Below are 15,524 nucleotides of genomic sequence, written 5' to 3'. Positions count from 1 at the left end.
GATTGATGGCTGTTCATTAATTATCTTCACCTTTTACACTTTAATGAAAAAACAATAATTAAAAAATACGATGATAAAACACACAAGGAAGCAGAGGCAGATTATTGATAAATATTATATTCAAAAGGTGCGTTTTCTAAATTCTAAGTAAGAATTTGCATTTTGAGAGAGAGAAAAAAAATCATTTCCTGGTGTGTTGTTTCATTTGTTACTTCAATCTATTTCAATCAAAGAATTTTTCTGCAATATTAATGGTTGTAGTTAAATAAATAAAATTGTTTGGTAAATTTTATCAACTTTTTCATGCTTTGGTATAAAAGGTTGATTTTTCCGGAACCTGCCCGGCATTACATCCATCTTCTACACAACAAAAATGGCAGCTGTACTGTCCTGACATTGGAACACTTCCGTAGTTGATACAGTATTCCAGATCAGATGATTGGTGGAGCCATTTGTTTCGACATTCTTGCTCCGTCACACACCTACAGTTAAAAAATCCTTTCTATTCATATACTAGTATCTTAAACATTTCACTCTCTTTATGTAAAAATTCAACTTATTTCAAAATTTGCGTACAAATCCACGCATAATATTTTTTTAAGGCTACATTTTGTTTTGGTATTTATTACATATTCAATAGTGAAAGACTGTTATTTATTTACAAATTAAAACTGATATTTTGTCAAATTCAGAAGAATATCAAAGTAACATTTTGTCACAGTGTGAAAGAATATCAAAAGTGTGGCAAAACTTTCGTTTTTCCTTTTCCTTATAAAGAGTGTTGTAAAAAAAAAAAACAAACTCTCCGGCCTGTTATAATAAAGAGAGTAAAAAACCCTCCTGACAGAGACTGAAACTGCCGAAGTTTCTACCAATATACAATGTTTTCCATCTCACAATCTCTAAGCTATGACATCTCAACCGCGTCACACAGCCTTTGACAGTGTGTTACGAATGTAAAGAGACAAAGGAAAATCAAGGAAAATGCAATAAACAAAAAATTCAATATTTTATAGTTGAATATGGAATATATATCACGAGTGGGACAGGAATTTTTGATAGTTTCACTATCAAGTGCTTCGCACTCGCGAAAATAAAAAAAATTCCTATATCCCACTTCTGAAATAAATTCCATATCAAATTACAGAAAATTAAAAATCCTCTTTATACTAACCTTTTATAGGTTTTTGGATAAGCGTGCCCGTCGTGTACTATATCAGTCATACAGAAATCTTCACCCGGAGCACAATTCTGTAAATTACCCAAGTAGATGGTCCTTGTGTCACAGGAAATAGAGTTATTTGCGTCTCCACATGTGTGACACTTTCTTATTCCTTTAATTAAAAAGAGAATAACTTGTGATAAAATTAATTTCTGTAAATTACAAAGGTTTTTGGTATAAGAATTTTCTATTTATTTTAAGTTTAATCTGATTAAAATCAGTTTATACGCATTGGATCAGCTGTTTTAATCAGATTAATTTAAGTTATAAAGCATCTCGGACAATAAAATGGACTTAAGAAACTTATCCTTCACGAAACAGACACATCAAAGTTTTGGAGGTTTTCCTTTTATGATAGATCAAATCAATACTGGAGGTAAATGCATGTTCTATCATAAAAGGTTTCCCTTTTTTCTGTCATTAATAACAAAATCTGAAACCGTCACGGTAGCTCAGTTGGGTGAGCGCTCGCTCCGTGATCGGAAGGTCGTGTGTTTGAATATCGGCTGGGACTGACCTGAGTCGATAAAGATATGTAGCAGTTGTTCCTTCGCCAAGCGCTCGGCACTTTGAAATGAAAGTTGCGGGTGGTTCGGAAGAGACCTTAAAAACCGAGGCCCCGTGTCACGGTAGGCGTTGGCACGATAAAGAACCCTAACTGCTCAATGGCCGTGAGTGCCGAGTAAAGGTCTAAATATGAAGCCCTTCACCGGTATAAGGTGACGTCTCTATATGGTTGAAAAATTCTCGAATTAAAACAACATATAATCAATCAATCAATCAAAATCTGGAAAAAAATATTACAGAGTAAAGAATCAAAGTATATATCAAAATTATCATTATGTCATAGGAAATCAAAGCATTATAGTCAATTTCATTAATTGTCAAAATACGATACAAAAGCATATTATTAACTTATAGTTTAGGTGCTCCATTTTTTCGTTAGAAATGTTTTTGAGAGGTACATGCTATTTGAAAAAAATTATCAAAATTAAAACGAAGTGACTGGGGTAAAGATCTATCAATGATATGTGATTTATTATTAATTTTCAATTACAAAACACGTATATAGAATTTTACAGAAAACTTTCTTAATTTTAACCTCTATCTGACTTGACATGATTTTAGTTCCTCGCTGAATATTCACTTAGAACTTTGAGATATGAATCAAATCAAAACACACATAGGACCATGGGGAATAATATAATAAAACTTGAAAACGTTTTTCTTTGGCACCGAGTTTGATGTTTTATATGTTTATCGTCTTTGTCTTGGTCTATTATACATGGAGAGAGTGTGAATAGGCTTTGCTGTTTACCAATCTGTATTGAATTGTTCAATAAAATATGTTTAGAGTAAAGTTTTCTTTGTGGAGGATTTGGTGCTCCTGGTGAAGACTGTTATGGAGAAAATTTACGCTGTACCCGATTTTATTGAAGAAAACACAGTTGATAGTGTTGAATTCAGTGCAATTGATGAAGAAAAAGACGTAGAAGATGTCACATTAGTAGTGGATTTTGATGTTGATGTCAACAAAAGTGTCGATGCCACTGTGGTTGGGTGTGTGGATATTGATTGTGCTGTTGTTGTTGTCTGTATTGATGAATTCCTTGTTGATATTATTTGTACAGATGTAGGTGTTGTTGTTGTTGACTCTGTCGTTGTTGAATCTGAGGATGTATATGAAGCTTTAAATCCAACAGAATTTTGACCTCAATAAACTACTTTTTTGTGTATATGTTTACATTGAAAAATGATGGTTATTTAAAAACTCGTAGGTATGACACAAACATCTTTATAAGAATTACATTAAACTCGCACTCTGTTTGCAAGAAGAAATATGGAATTCCTAAAGTCAGCTACAAGAAAATTATTCATGCCCTTTTGAATGCTTTCAAAGGCATCCAGAACTTAACATTTCGTCAGTAGGTATTCGTTTTTGTACAAAAACACGTTTATAATTATTTTTCTAAACAAAAAATATTTAAAATGCTCATAAGTACAATGCAATGAATACACACTGAATTCAATATTGCAACATTATTACAAATTCATTTGCGAGACTGTTCTGTCCAGCATGTGAAAATATTGAAGAATAAAATGAAGGCCACAGATATTCCTGTTATGCCTTTGCTTGTTCAAAAACATATTTCAGACAATAATTTAAAATTGCGTTTCTAAAAGCAGACATCAAAGCATGAGATACATAAATTTTAAAAGACACTATTCGGGATGATGGGAGGTTTGTAATGTTGGGTACCAGGATTTTTTTCAATATTTGTAGCTTAATATTTGTCTATATCTGACAGCTTTAATTATTATTACTTACCAGTACAATGACAGGTAGATGAGGATCCCTCAATTTTGCAATAAGGATGTTTATCTGAGGGACAGATGTGTCCAAAACAGTCAGAATGGACACCACAGAGAGACGTAGATAGAGGTGACGCGGAAGGGGAGTCTAAAATGAGAGGTAAGTCATTCTATTGCATTCTTTTGCAATGATAAATAAACGTTTTAATTATCTGTGAATTAAAGAACTATCGCAAGACAAATGAAAACAAATTCTATAGAATAGAACCTAACTTGATGTTTTGTGGGGAAAACAAATTTCAATATTTAGTATGAAAAACTTAAAACAATAACATTTTAGTTAACAAGGATGCATTTGCGCTTTAATTGTTTTAAAGCAAGTAATTTCTTCCAAATTACATTTTATTTTATTAATATCTGTTTTATGTAAAGGGTTTTTATCATGTTTCAAAAAGGTTTTTATTAAACAATATTCTGGGTGATAAAATCTTCCAGTCATATTTTGTTGGTAAAAAAAAAACTATGATTTCTGATGTGTTTGCGATTCAAATATTAAATTTCTCAATATGCATATTTTCATCGGTGATTGAACACGTCATTGCTCTGTCATAGTTGTCAATTCTGATCAAGCGAGAAGGTGAGAAAGCACTTGTGTTTAAAAAGGATCAATAATTGTATCTATCAAGCCAGTTACAGATGTGTAATTATTGTATTGTTAACAATTATCATTGTGTACAGCTGTGCGGTACGATACACACATTTGCATAAGAAGGAAAAAAAGTATTTCACATTCCCCAAGGACTTGTGCGTGGGGGAAATAATGAACAACCATATTTGCAAACGCAAGGGACTGGTCACCTACTCAGAATTCATTGTTTTTTATTCCGACATTTAACACATTGTCAATTAAATATGTTCAAAACAAAAAACAACTGTTCCTAATTAACTGACCGTTAAATCTTGCTCACTTATTTCAATTGCTGTTGGGCACTAGAAGAAAATATTTCATAAAATCTCTTTCGGACGAAAATTCAAAAAAATAAATAAATAAATAAATAAATAAATGGCGTTGACTTTAATGGTTAGAGGTACCTATTTCTTAAATCAATCAAACCTTGATCTTGTTTTGAATATTGTTTATATTGTTTTATAAGTTCTTGACCTTTCACTATCATTTCAAAGTCTAATTAATATAGAATTCTTTTTACAAAGCTGATAACCATCGGAGTTAAGCAATATCATGGCACACCGGCTATCCTTTTTAAAACTAATTGTATAGGTCGGAGCCAAACCATAGAAACACGGAAGCACAAAATACGTGTCAATATAAATTTATTTCAATTTATAAAAAAGAAACTTTACATTTACAATCCTGACAATGCGGTTTATATCAAGGGCTTCTTTTTTAGTAGAAGCGTGTATGTCAAATAAATAATTTTATCTTGAGAATGTTAAGAGTGAGAAACTTATATTATTAAATTTCTTGGTAAATGGTTATAAATAGACAATGAAGAAATCAAATTACCATTATTAAGGAGTTCAAAGTGTAGTTACATATATTAGCTCTGCCCCACTATAACTTAATTGAACGGCGGTTGTCGAATCCCTTGTGTAATGTCTGGTAATATAACTGTTTTATGCTAATCAGCAGCCAAGAGGATAGTCAATGAATGAAAATGATAGAAAAGAGAAAATTAATAGCCCAAAATCGAAGAAGATGTAATTCTTTTTAAATGCTTACTAAATCTTGATATACCAGTAAATATAGGAATATTAAAACCTAGAGCAAACGGGAATGAAATATGAAGATATATTAATCTTGTTCTTCTTTGTGAAAGAAAATTGTTTGATAGTTTTAGATACGTAGTTTACCCTCTGTATTCATCGAATTAGAAACTAAAATGTTTTAATAAGTATTACAGTCAGGGAAAAAAAGTTTTGGTGACTTTCAGAAGATTCACTGATGTTCAAAACAGAGACACAATCTTAAGTAGCGGATAACACAGTTTTATTCATTTTCAATTCAATGCCCAGTATGATCAATTGTATATAAAAGTTGACATCTAATAAATTATCGTAAATGTAGATAAAAAAAATATTCGTGTAACATGTTTCCTGTTATCAAGGGACGTGAGGTATTTTACATATACAGCTCAAAAAGAAACGTTTTAACGTGACATGCTCTGTGGACTAATTAAATCCACATTTTGAAAATATGTATAATTTTATTTTTTATAAAAAAAAAAAAAAGGCGCAAACAAGAGATATGAAGAATTTTGCAATTTTACTATATATGTTATATTTGAATTTTATATTGAAGTCTTCTTTTCTTGTAATTAGTTGCTCCCCTTTTGCACAAATAACAGCCTTAATGCCGTCAGGTTTGTTTTGAGTTAAGTTTTTACGGAACGTTTTTGGAATTGAGTACCATTCAAGTCGAAGAGTTCAACATGTCTTTCTATATTTGTTGACATGTTATAACCTAAGTATTTTCATTCCATCGTAAATTTTACATGAATTGTTTTCATTTGAGATTCAATCGAAATTTGCTTTTTGTCGCCTTAATGTAGAAAAGCATTGCATTTGAGAAACTCTCTTGTGCTCATCAGGAGATACTGAAAGATGTTTATACAATGTGTACTTGTTTAGTATTTTCTAGAAAACGATTTGTATATTTATTATTTAGCGGCATGGCCTAACTCAAAAGAGAACAAGAGAATTTCTTAGGTGAAGTATAGTATCTTCACTTGCTTTGCCCTGGAACAGTTCTGCTTCATATCCAAATAAAAACGTTTGGGGTCAGTATAAGAAGACCAGATTTTAATCAAAACATGCCAACAACTTACAAATTAATATATATGTGGAAGTCACACTTGGAGATCAGTGTTCAATTCCCTCCCCCCACCCCCCAAAAATAAATAAAAAGTTCTGTAAAAACTTTCCTGAATGCATTAAAGCTGTATTCGTTCAAAAAGGGGAGCAATTAAGTAATACACAGGAAAATTTAAGAATACCAAAACTTAGTAAATAAAATTGCAAATTCGATCTTCATCATATTTTCTTTCGCCATTGTTCAGTAGCAATGTATCCATTTCCATTTATTTTTGGCATTTATTTTAAAGGTTTTGTTTTTTGAGCTGTACGTGGATCAGGGTACTCCTTTGCTCATCAGTTCATGAAAGACTAGTGTTATTCTAGTGTTATTGGCAATGTGTTTCAGTAATATCTGTGGGTCGGGATTAACATATTTGGAATATCCTGTGAATTAACAGTATAATTTTTTGTCTTTGAGGCACTGTTTCATGAGGACGTTTTCTTCAGTGCTTATAATTACCTAAAGGTACATGTATCGAATTTAAACAATTATAACATAAAATTTATTGTTTTGTTACATGTCTGTCTCCTATATGATGTAAATCTCATTATCAGATTAGATTGAAATAAAGACTGAATTTTATTTCTGAGATTATATTCACTCGTGATCAGATATCTAGGCATCGTTTAAGTTCTGAAATTCTTGAATATTTTTTTCTCCTCAAAACAAATAACCATTTTTTATTATTTATTTTAGATACATGACCTTGGAAGTGCGAAGTCGATGCTTTTCTGTGAAGTCGAGCTATGGATTGATCGAATGAAATAGCTAGTAGACGTTTGTTATATTATTTTCCACAAAGGCTGTAATTTGTACATAAGGATTGACGAAATTAGAATACAATCATGGGAACATTAATTACAAGTTTAAAAATATTTATTAAATATTATTCACCAATTATTAAATTTTGTGAGGATATAATACTGATTTACCAGTCCAAAGATACCTGATATCGATCGAGGCGAATATCATGTACTTCCGGATTGATATCTCGTTATAATACCGTCAACACAAGTCAGTAATTATCATACGATTCTTATTATTTTTTCATTAATAAATGTCTTCAGAGTCAGTGCTTATTGTACATTAACACATGTATGTACAAACCTTTCCGTGATATTCAGCGTCTGTAAAACATGAAAACAATACATATCCGAAGAGTAACTAAAACTGACACGCAAATTCAGCCATCAAATCAAAACAGATGTAAAAAGAAGCATGTGAAGTTAATATAACAACCTTCCTGTGATCTACTTAAGATATTTAGATTTATTAACAAAAATCATTTTGGTTACAACTAACAGAATCACATTTAATGCTTCAGGCATTGATTATTTTTGTCACAACTTTTCATGTTACCCCTGAAACATAAATTATGATGTCACATTTGTTATGAACTAGAAATATCATCATTGGTCAGATTTAAAATTCACGTTTACATTAAATTCACTTCTAAGGAACTAACTTTGGTATAATAAAATCTAGGTTTCTTTTTCTCATCTCATATATTATTACAGTTTTGAAATGGATATAAAGAATTTCGGCTATTAGGGACTAGAAATTCGTATCACCAGGACTACTTTATGAGCATGTTTTCTGTATTTCACTTTTTAGCTCACCTGAGCTGAAAGCTCAAGTGAGCTTTTCTGATCACCCGTTGTCCGTCGTCCGTCCGTCTGTCCGTCTGTCCGTCCGTCTGTCTGTCCGTCCGTCTGTAAACTTTTCACATTTTCAACTTCTTCTCAAGAACCACTGGGCCAATTTTAACCAAACTTGGTACAAAGTATCCCTGGGTGAAGGGGAATTTAAATTGTTAAGATAAAGGGCCAAGTCCCCTTACAAGGGGAGATAATCAAGAAAAGACAAAAATAGGGTGGGGTCATTAAAAAATCTTCTTCTCAAGAACCACTGGGCCAGAAAAGCTGAAACTTATGTGGAAGCATCCTGGGGTAGTGTAGATTCTAAATTGTTAAAATCATGACCCCCGGGGGTAGGGCGGGGCCACAATAGGGAATCCAAGTTTTACATTGACATATAGAGGAATAAATCTTGAAAAATCTTCTTCTCAAGAACCACTGGGCCAGAAAAGCTGAAACTTATATGGAAGCATCCTGGGATAGTGTAGACTCTAAATTGTTAAAATCATGACCCCCGGGGGTAGGGCGGGGCCACAATAGGGAATCCAAGTTTTACATTGAAATATATAGGAAAAATCTTGAAAAATCTTCTTCTCAAGAACCACTGGACCAGAAAAGCTGAAACTTATGTGGAAGCATCCTTGGGTAGTGTAGATTCTAAATTGTTAAAATCATGACCCCCGGGGGTAGGGCGGGGCCACAATAGGGAATCCAAGTTTTACATTGAAATATATAGGAAAAATCTTGAAAAATCTTCTTCTCAAGAACCACTGGACCAGAAAAGCTGAAACTTATGTGGAAGCATCCTTGGGTAGTGTAGATTCTAAATTGTTAAAATCATGACCCCCGGGGGTAGGGCGGGGCCACAATAGGGAATCCAAGTTTTACATTGAAATATATAGGAAAAATCTTGAAAAATCTTCTTCTCAAGAACCACTGGACCAGAAAAGCTGAAACTTATGTGGAAGCATCCTTGGGTAGTGTAGATTCTAAATTGTTCAAACAGGACCCCCCGGGGTAGGGCGGGGCCACAATTGGTATTACAAGGAGGGGGGGGGGATCTGGTAAAGAACAGCATGGCCAAAGTTACTCAGGTGAGCGATGTGGCCCATGGGCCTCTTGTTGATATTGTAATATCCGGAAATTTATTATCTTTACTTTTTGGTTTTGTGTTTTAGATGTCTGTCACTACCTATATAGTTCTAGATAAAGATGTGTATTGAACACATGTGTTATCATTTGATTTGGATCATTCACCAGTAATTACAAGAACATTACATTGGCGACGAGGACGGAGACTTAAAAAAAAGCGCACCTGAGGATCACCCAATACGCCATTCCAGGTCGGCATTACGAAGGCAAGTGACATAACAATAAACATTAACTTTCGATTTGCAATTTCGCTCCACGTGTGATCCACATGAGAAAAATGGCGGCACTTCCTCAGTTTCCCCTATTTGTACTTCATGCAGAAGGAAGCACGGCGACGCGATGGAGAAAGTGGAAAGAACGTTTTGAAAATTTAATTGTTGCCATGAACGTTACAGATAAGAAGCGTCAGAAGGCTTTATTGTTGCATTATGCAGGTGAGGAGGTGCATGATGTTTTCACAACATTGACCCTCGCAGAAAGTGAGGAAGATGTTTATAGACAAGCTGTAGATGCTTTGAACACGTACTTCGTCCCAAAAAGAAACAAGAAATATGGGAATATGACATTTACAAATTCCGGCAAGCAAAACAAGAAACAGGTGAATCCATTGACACATTTCACACCCGCCTAAGGAAGCTGGCTGAAACGTGTGAATTTACAAACGTCGAAAATGAAATCAAGAGTCAAATTATTCAATCATGCAGTTCCTCAAGGCTTCGGCGAAGAGCACTCCGTGAATCCGAAATTGATTTGAAACAACTGCTATTGCTTGCAAGATCATTTGAAATTAGTGATGCACAAGCTACAGGGATCGAAAATGAAGGTGCGGCGCTCGTTAATGCAGTGACAAAGCCCCCCGATAACTCACGTAGAAAGCAAACACACAAAGGAGAGACCAGAAATGGGAGAGGCAGAAGTATACAGAGAGGAACATGTAGAAACAGAGGAAACTCAGAACGACGAAAACATGAGAAAACATGCCATCATTGTGGAGGACCATACCCTCATACTGGACAGTGCCCTGCTAGAGGCCAAAAGTGTAGATCATGTGGTAAACTGAATCACTTCGCCAGGGTGTGCAAATCCAAAATGGTGAAACAACTCCAAACAGCAACAACTGAAGTGTCGAGCTCTGAGGACGAATATTCCTTTCATATCAACAAACCTAAGGGAAACAGTAAGCAACCAAATACCAAAATAAGAATGTTCGGCACAGACGTTGAAATGCTAGTTGATACTGGAACAACAGTGAACATTATTGATGAAACTTGTTTTGCCAAACTCAAGGAACGTCCAAATATTGATCATACTGGTACAAGAGCCTACGCATATGGATCCAAAAAGCCAATAGACTTAGTTGGTAGTTTCAGAACTGAAATTTCATCTATCACTCACCGTACAAAGACAACTACAGAATTATATGTTGTGAAAGGGAGTTATGGATCACTTCACAGCTACCACACTGCAGTGGACTTGGACGTCATACCAGTTATTCGTTTAGTCACGCCGTCCAAAACTGAACAGATCATTGATGAATTCTCGGACAGATTTGAAGGCATTGGAAAAATAAAAGACCTACAGTTACAGATACATGTTGACGATACGAAAGCGCCAGTGGCACAGCCGCATAGGAGAATACCCTTTCAGATGAGGAAAAAGGTGGAAGCTGAGCTAGAGAGACTTGAAAAACTTGATATTATAGAGAAAATTGAGGGACCCACTCCCTGGGTTTCCCCTATAGTGGTAGCCCCTAAGCAAAAGAAACCAGAGGAAATTAGGATCTGTGTTGACATGAGGCAGGTGAACACTGCAATCAAGAGAGAACGGCATATAACACCCACTATAGATGACATCATACTTGACCTAAATGGATCTCGTGTATTCTCAAAGTTGGACCTCAACTCAGGATATCATCAGGTGGAACTAGCACCCGAATCACGGAACATAACAACATTCACTACGCATGTTGGTCTACGGAGGTACAAACGCTTGATATTTGGGATCAGCTGTGCTGCAGAAAAATTTCAAACTATTATCAGAGACTGTTTGGAGGGACTAGAAGGCACTCGAAATATCAGTGACGATATAATTGTGTTCGCAAAAACACAACAGGAGCATGATCAAAGGCTCAAGAAGGTACTACAGAGGTTACGTGAGAAGAACATAACCTTGAACAAGTCAAAGTGTGAATTTAACAAGAACTCTGTAAAATTCTTTGGATACCACTTTAGTGCAGAAGGGATGTCAGCAGACCCAAAGAAGATAGATGCCATTAAATCAGCTACAGCTCCACAAAATGCAGGCGAACTTCGTAGTCTTCTGGGATTAGCCAACTATGTCTCTCGCTTCATACCAAACTTTGCAACAATTGTGGCTCCACTACGTGTTCTTACTCACCAGAAAACAACTTGGCATTGGGGCAAAGAAGAACAATCAGGATTTGATGAACTGAAGGATAAACTAACTACTGATGTTATGGCCTACTTTGATTCTGCAAAGAAAACAAAGCTTCTGGTTGATGCAAGTCCAGTGGGACTCGGAGCAGTACTCACTCAAGAGGGAAGGATCATATCCTATGCAAGCAAAGCTCTCTCTGATATGGAAACAAGATACTCCCAGACGGAAAAGGAGGCGCTAGCTATAGTGTGGGGAATTGAACACTTTCATCTCTACTTATTTGGTGCTGAATTCATACTTACTACGGATCACAAGCCCCTGGAGATAATATTCAATAATCCAAAAAGCAAACCCCCAGCCAGGATCGAAAAGTGGAGGTTACGATTACAGCCATATGACTTTACTGTTGAATATCGTCCCGGGAAAGGAAATCCAGCTGATTATATATCCAGGCACCCTCTGAAATCAGGGAACATACTCAGACACTCAAAGATAGCAGAGGAATACTTGAATTTTGTTCTGTCTTCAGCAAAGCCAAAAGCACTATCACTTACCCAGATTACTGATGCATCCAACAAAGACCCTATCATTCAAGAAGTAATATCAAGAATGCTGAAAGGAGAGTGGAAGTCAACTCCAAAAGATGCTAGAGTCCAACCGTATTTTCGCATTCGTGACAAATTGACTATTGAACCAACATAACATGGCAGCATACTACTATTTGAAAACAGAGTTGTCATACCAATCACCCTTCAACAGGATGTAGTAGCACTAGCACATGAAGGACACCAAGGACTGGTCAAAACCAAGCAACTTCTACGTGACAAAGTCTGGTTTCCTGGAATTAACCAACAAGTTGAAGATGACTGTAAACAGTGCGTACCCTGTTTAGCTTCTACTCCCACAAACCACCAGGAACCGCTTCAGATGACAGAAATACCAAAATCACCATGGTCTCGGGTATCGGCTGATTTTTGTGGTCCGTTTCCGACAGGAGAATATGTACTAGTCATGATTCATGACCACTCCAGATATCCAGTGGTTGAGATACTAAGATCTACTTCAGCGAAGTCTGTAATACCAGAAATGGACAAGGTCTTCTCGCTATTTGGAATACCGGAAGAGCTAAAGACAGACATGGCCCACCATTTCAAAGTCAGGAATTCAGCAAGTTCTCAGAATATTTTGGCTTCAAGCATAGGAGGATCACGCCATTATGGCCAAAGGCGAACGGTGAGGCTGAAAGATTCATGCGCACTCTTGGTAAAGCTATTAAAACAGCCAACATATAATGCAAAAACTGGAAACAGGAAATGTTTACATGTCTTAGAAATTATCGGGCAACACCCCATAGTACTACAGGTCAGTCTCCAGCAGAAGGACTACTAGGCCTTAAAATGAAGACAAAACTACCTGAAATGGTTGAAAGGAAGGACAAGCAAACTAATGTATACAAGAATGATAGACAAGCCAAGGAGAAAATGAAATACTATGCAGATTCAAAGAGCAAAGCAACAGAATCCTTGTTGAAAGAAGTTGACAAAGTTCAAATAAAGGTTCCAAAGGAAAACAAACTTTCAACTCCATTCAACACTACACCTTATGTAGTAACACATAAACATGGAACTCAGATCACGGCAGACGGAGAAGGGTAACACGAAACTCGTCCCACTTCAAGAAAGTTGATATCGATCAGGATGTTCTGAAAGATTCAAAAGAGCGTGAGGAGGAGCTTGAGGAAATCGAAATTCCTAATTTACCGAATGTCCATCAGGAGAAGCCAGAAATCCAAACCCAGACGGTTCAACAAAGTCCATTATCTGCCGTCCCGACCGGTGCAGTGAAAATGCCCGGATACTTGAAGAATTATGTGCTTTCTTAAAATATTCTTTGGATGTGTTTGTGTGTGAAATAATCCAATATCTGTGACTTTATTTGGTTTAGCAAAATATGCTTTATTCTAGTCATGATTATTCTAGTCATTCAATGTGTATTGTGAATCTCAAATTCATGAGTGAAATAAGCTACTTCTACGTCAATTATTGTGAAATGTAAAGACAGTTAAATTAGCCAAATCTATGTACTTAAACGTTTTAATTTTCTATTAAAAAAAAAGAAAATGTGATGTAATATCCGGAATTTTATTATCTTTACTTTTTGGTTTTGTGTTTTAGATGTCTGTCACTTCCTATATAGTTCTAGATAAAGATGTGTATTGAACACATGTGTTATCATTTGATTTGGATCATTCACCAGTAATTACAAGAACATTACAGATATAACCACAATTCATACTGTTCATATTGCATATACGCATGTGTTTTCTATAAAGGAATTACATGTACAGTTCAAATGTCAAATACTTAACAGAATAAATACCTTTGCAAAAACACTGATGCAATAGAGGATGGCAGTAATGCGACTGACCAACTTCGCAGTAATACCAAATGCAGTTGAGGTCTACGAGACATGTAAATATATCTGTTAAAAAAAATTTCATATTACAAAAATGCTGTAAATATTTCTTGAACAAATGTTAGCTGCAATATATTAAACATTATTCGAGATGCTCCAATTGATAATAATTTTTTCTGCTTAAGGAATCTTCAAGATTTTCAAAACAATTTCTAAAAATAATTTTACCTAGGAAACTATACCAAACCTATGTGTGGTTTATAAAGGTGGCATTAGTTGATAGGAAACCATAATCATTTATTTGGGAAAAAAAATCAAAATTATAAATCGGTATCATTATCTTGGGTAGGTTCTTTTGGGTAAGTATTGTACTGTTTTCATTCTGACTTGAAGAAATTCATAAAGAGAGAGAGAGAGAGAGTTAGAGAGAGAGAGAGAAGAGTTTTAAATGCAATAGATATCATAATATCCGAAAAAGGAAAACAATGATACTTACCGGGAATAAAAAGGAAACTATCCACCATGAAAAAATATATCCCTTTACAAAAATACACAGTTTATGTCAGTTGTGAAATCATTAAATATACAGTAAAAATGTGGTACGGAAACATGCTTGACGTTCTCAGATTCAATTGCAACGCGTACCGGAAGTTCACATATAATAATAAAAAAGGCAAATAATGCAATAAATCACCTGCAAGGAAAATCGGAACAATGAGGCAGTTCCTCATACTGGCCAGCAATAACAATCGCATATAGGTAAATTTCGTCAGAGATTAACAACATTCAATGAGACTCTTAGGATAAGAAACAAGAGGCCCATAGGTCACATTGCTTACCTGAGTACTTCGACTAGGAAAAGCAGAAATCAGTTCAGTATTAAAAAGTTTAAATATATAAGTGTTCCCAACCTACACCCGGGGGTGTAAAAATTACAGCCCGGGGTTGTAATATGTTAAGCTGTAAGGTTTGAGGGGGGGGGGGTGTGAAAAAATTCTACACTAATAACTGAAGATGCTTCTATATGTCTTTGACAAATCATAGCTTTAGAAGATTTATTCCTGTACGTTTGATCTTAAGTTGCCCGGCCTTACCCCCAGGGGACATGTTCTGAGCAAACTTAAATCTACACTACCTGAAGATCCTTCTGAATTGATATGACTGATTATGGCTTTCCAGTTTTTGAGAAAAAGATTGTTAATGGTTTTTCCTATATATTTCTTTTTATAACTTTGATCCCCTGCTGTAAACGTGGTCCGTCCCTACCCCCAAGGGTAATGATTTCAACAAATTTGAATCTACATAACCTGAGGATGCTTCTATATTAATATGAGCAATCCTGACTTTGCTGTTCTTGAGAAGAAGACTTTGATTTTCCTTTATATTCCTATGTATAACTTTGATCACTCATTTTGGCCCCACCCTTACTCCCAAGGGTCATACATTGAACAAACTTGAATCTAAACTACTTGCGGATGCTTCAGTATTAATACAGCTAATTACGGCTTTGCTG

General features: G+C 35.2%; 1 protein-coding gene across 1 annotated transcript; it reads right to left on the bottom strand.

Moving 5' to 3' along the window:
• Positions 1 to 256: 256 nt before the first annotated feature.
• Positions 257 to 1,608, bottom strand: LOC133180968 (uncharacterized). The gene is made up of 3 exons (XM_061315454.1): positions 1,594 to 1,608; positions 1,175 to 1,374; positions 257 to 482 (listed from the first exon to the last, which is right to left on the bottom strand). Exons 1-3 carry the CDS (start codon positions 1,606 to 1,608, stop codon positions 302 to 304), a joined length of 396 nt encoding a protein of 131 aa, XP_061171438.1. The 3' UTR covers positions 257 to 301.
• Positions 1,609 to 15,524: the final 13,916 nt, after the last annotated feature.

The sequence above is a fragment of the Saccostrea echinata genome, unplaced genomic scaffold (assembly GCF_033153115.1).
Source record: "Saccostrea echinata isolate AGI-Se365-2 ecotype Australia unplaced genomic scaffold, CSIRO_AGI_Sech_v1 ptg000001l, whole genome shotgun sequence".
NCBI classification, from domain to species: Eukaryota; Metazoa; Mollusca; class Bivalvia; order Ostreida; family Ostreidae; genus Saccostrea; species Saccostrea echinata.
This window is presented reverse-complemented; position numbering and strand designations above follow the sequence as displayed.

Bases quoted from the DNA above. Each gene is read 5' to 3' on its own strand.
- LOC133180968 (XM_061315454.1), bottom strand. The intron at 483-1,174 runs GTTAGTATAAAG...TTTTAACTGTAG, and splicing joins TATCCAAAAACCTATAAAAG to GTGTGTGACGGAGCAAGAAT.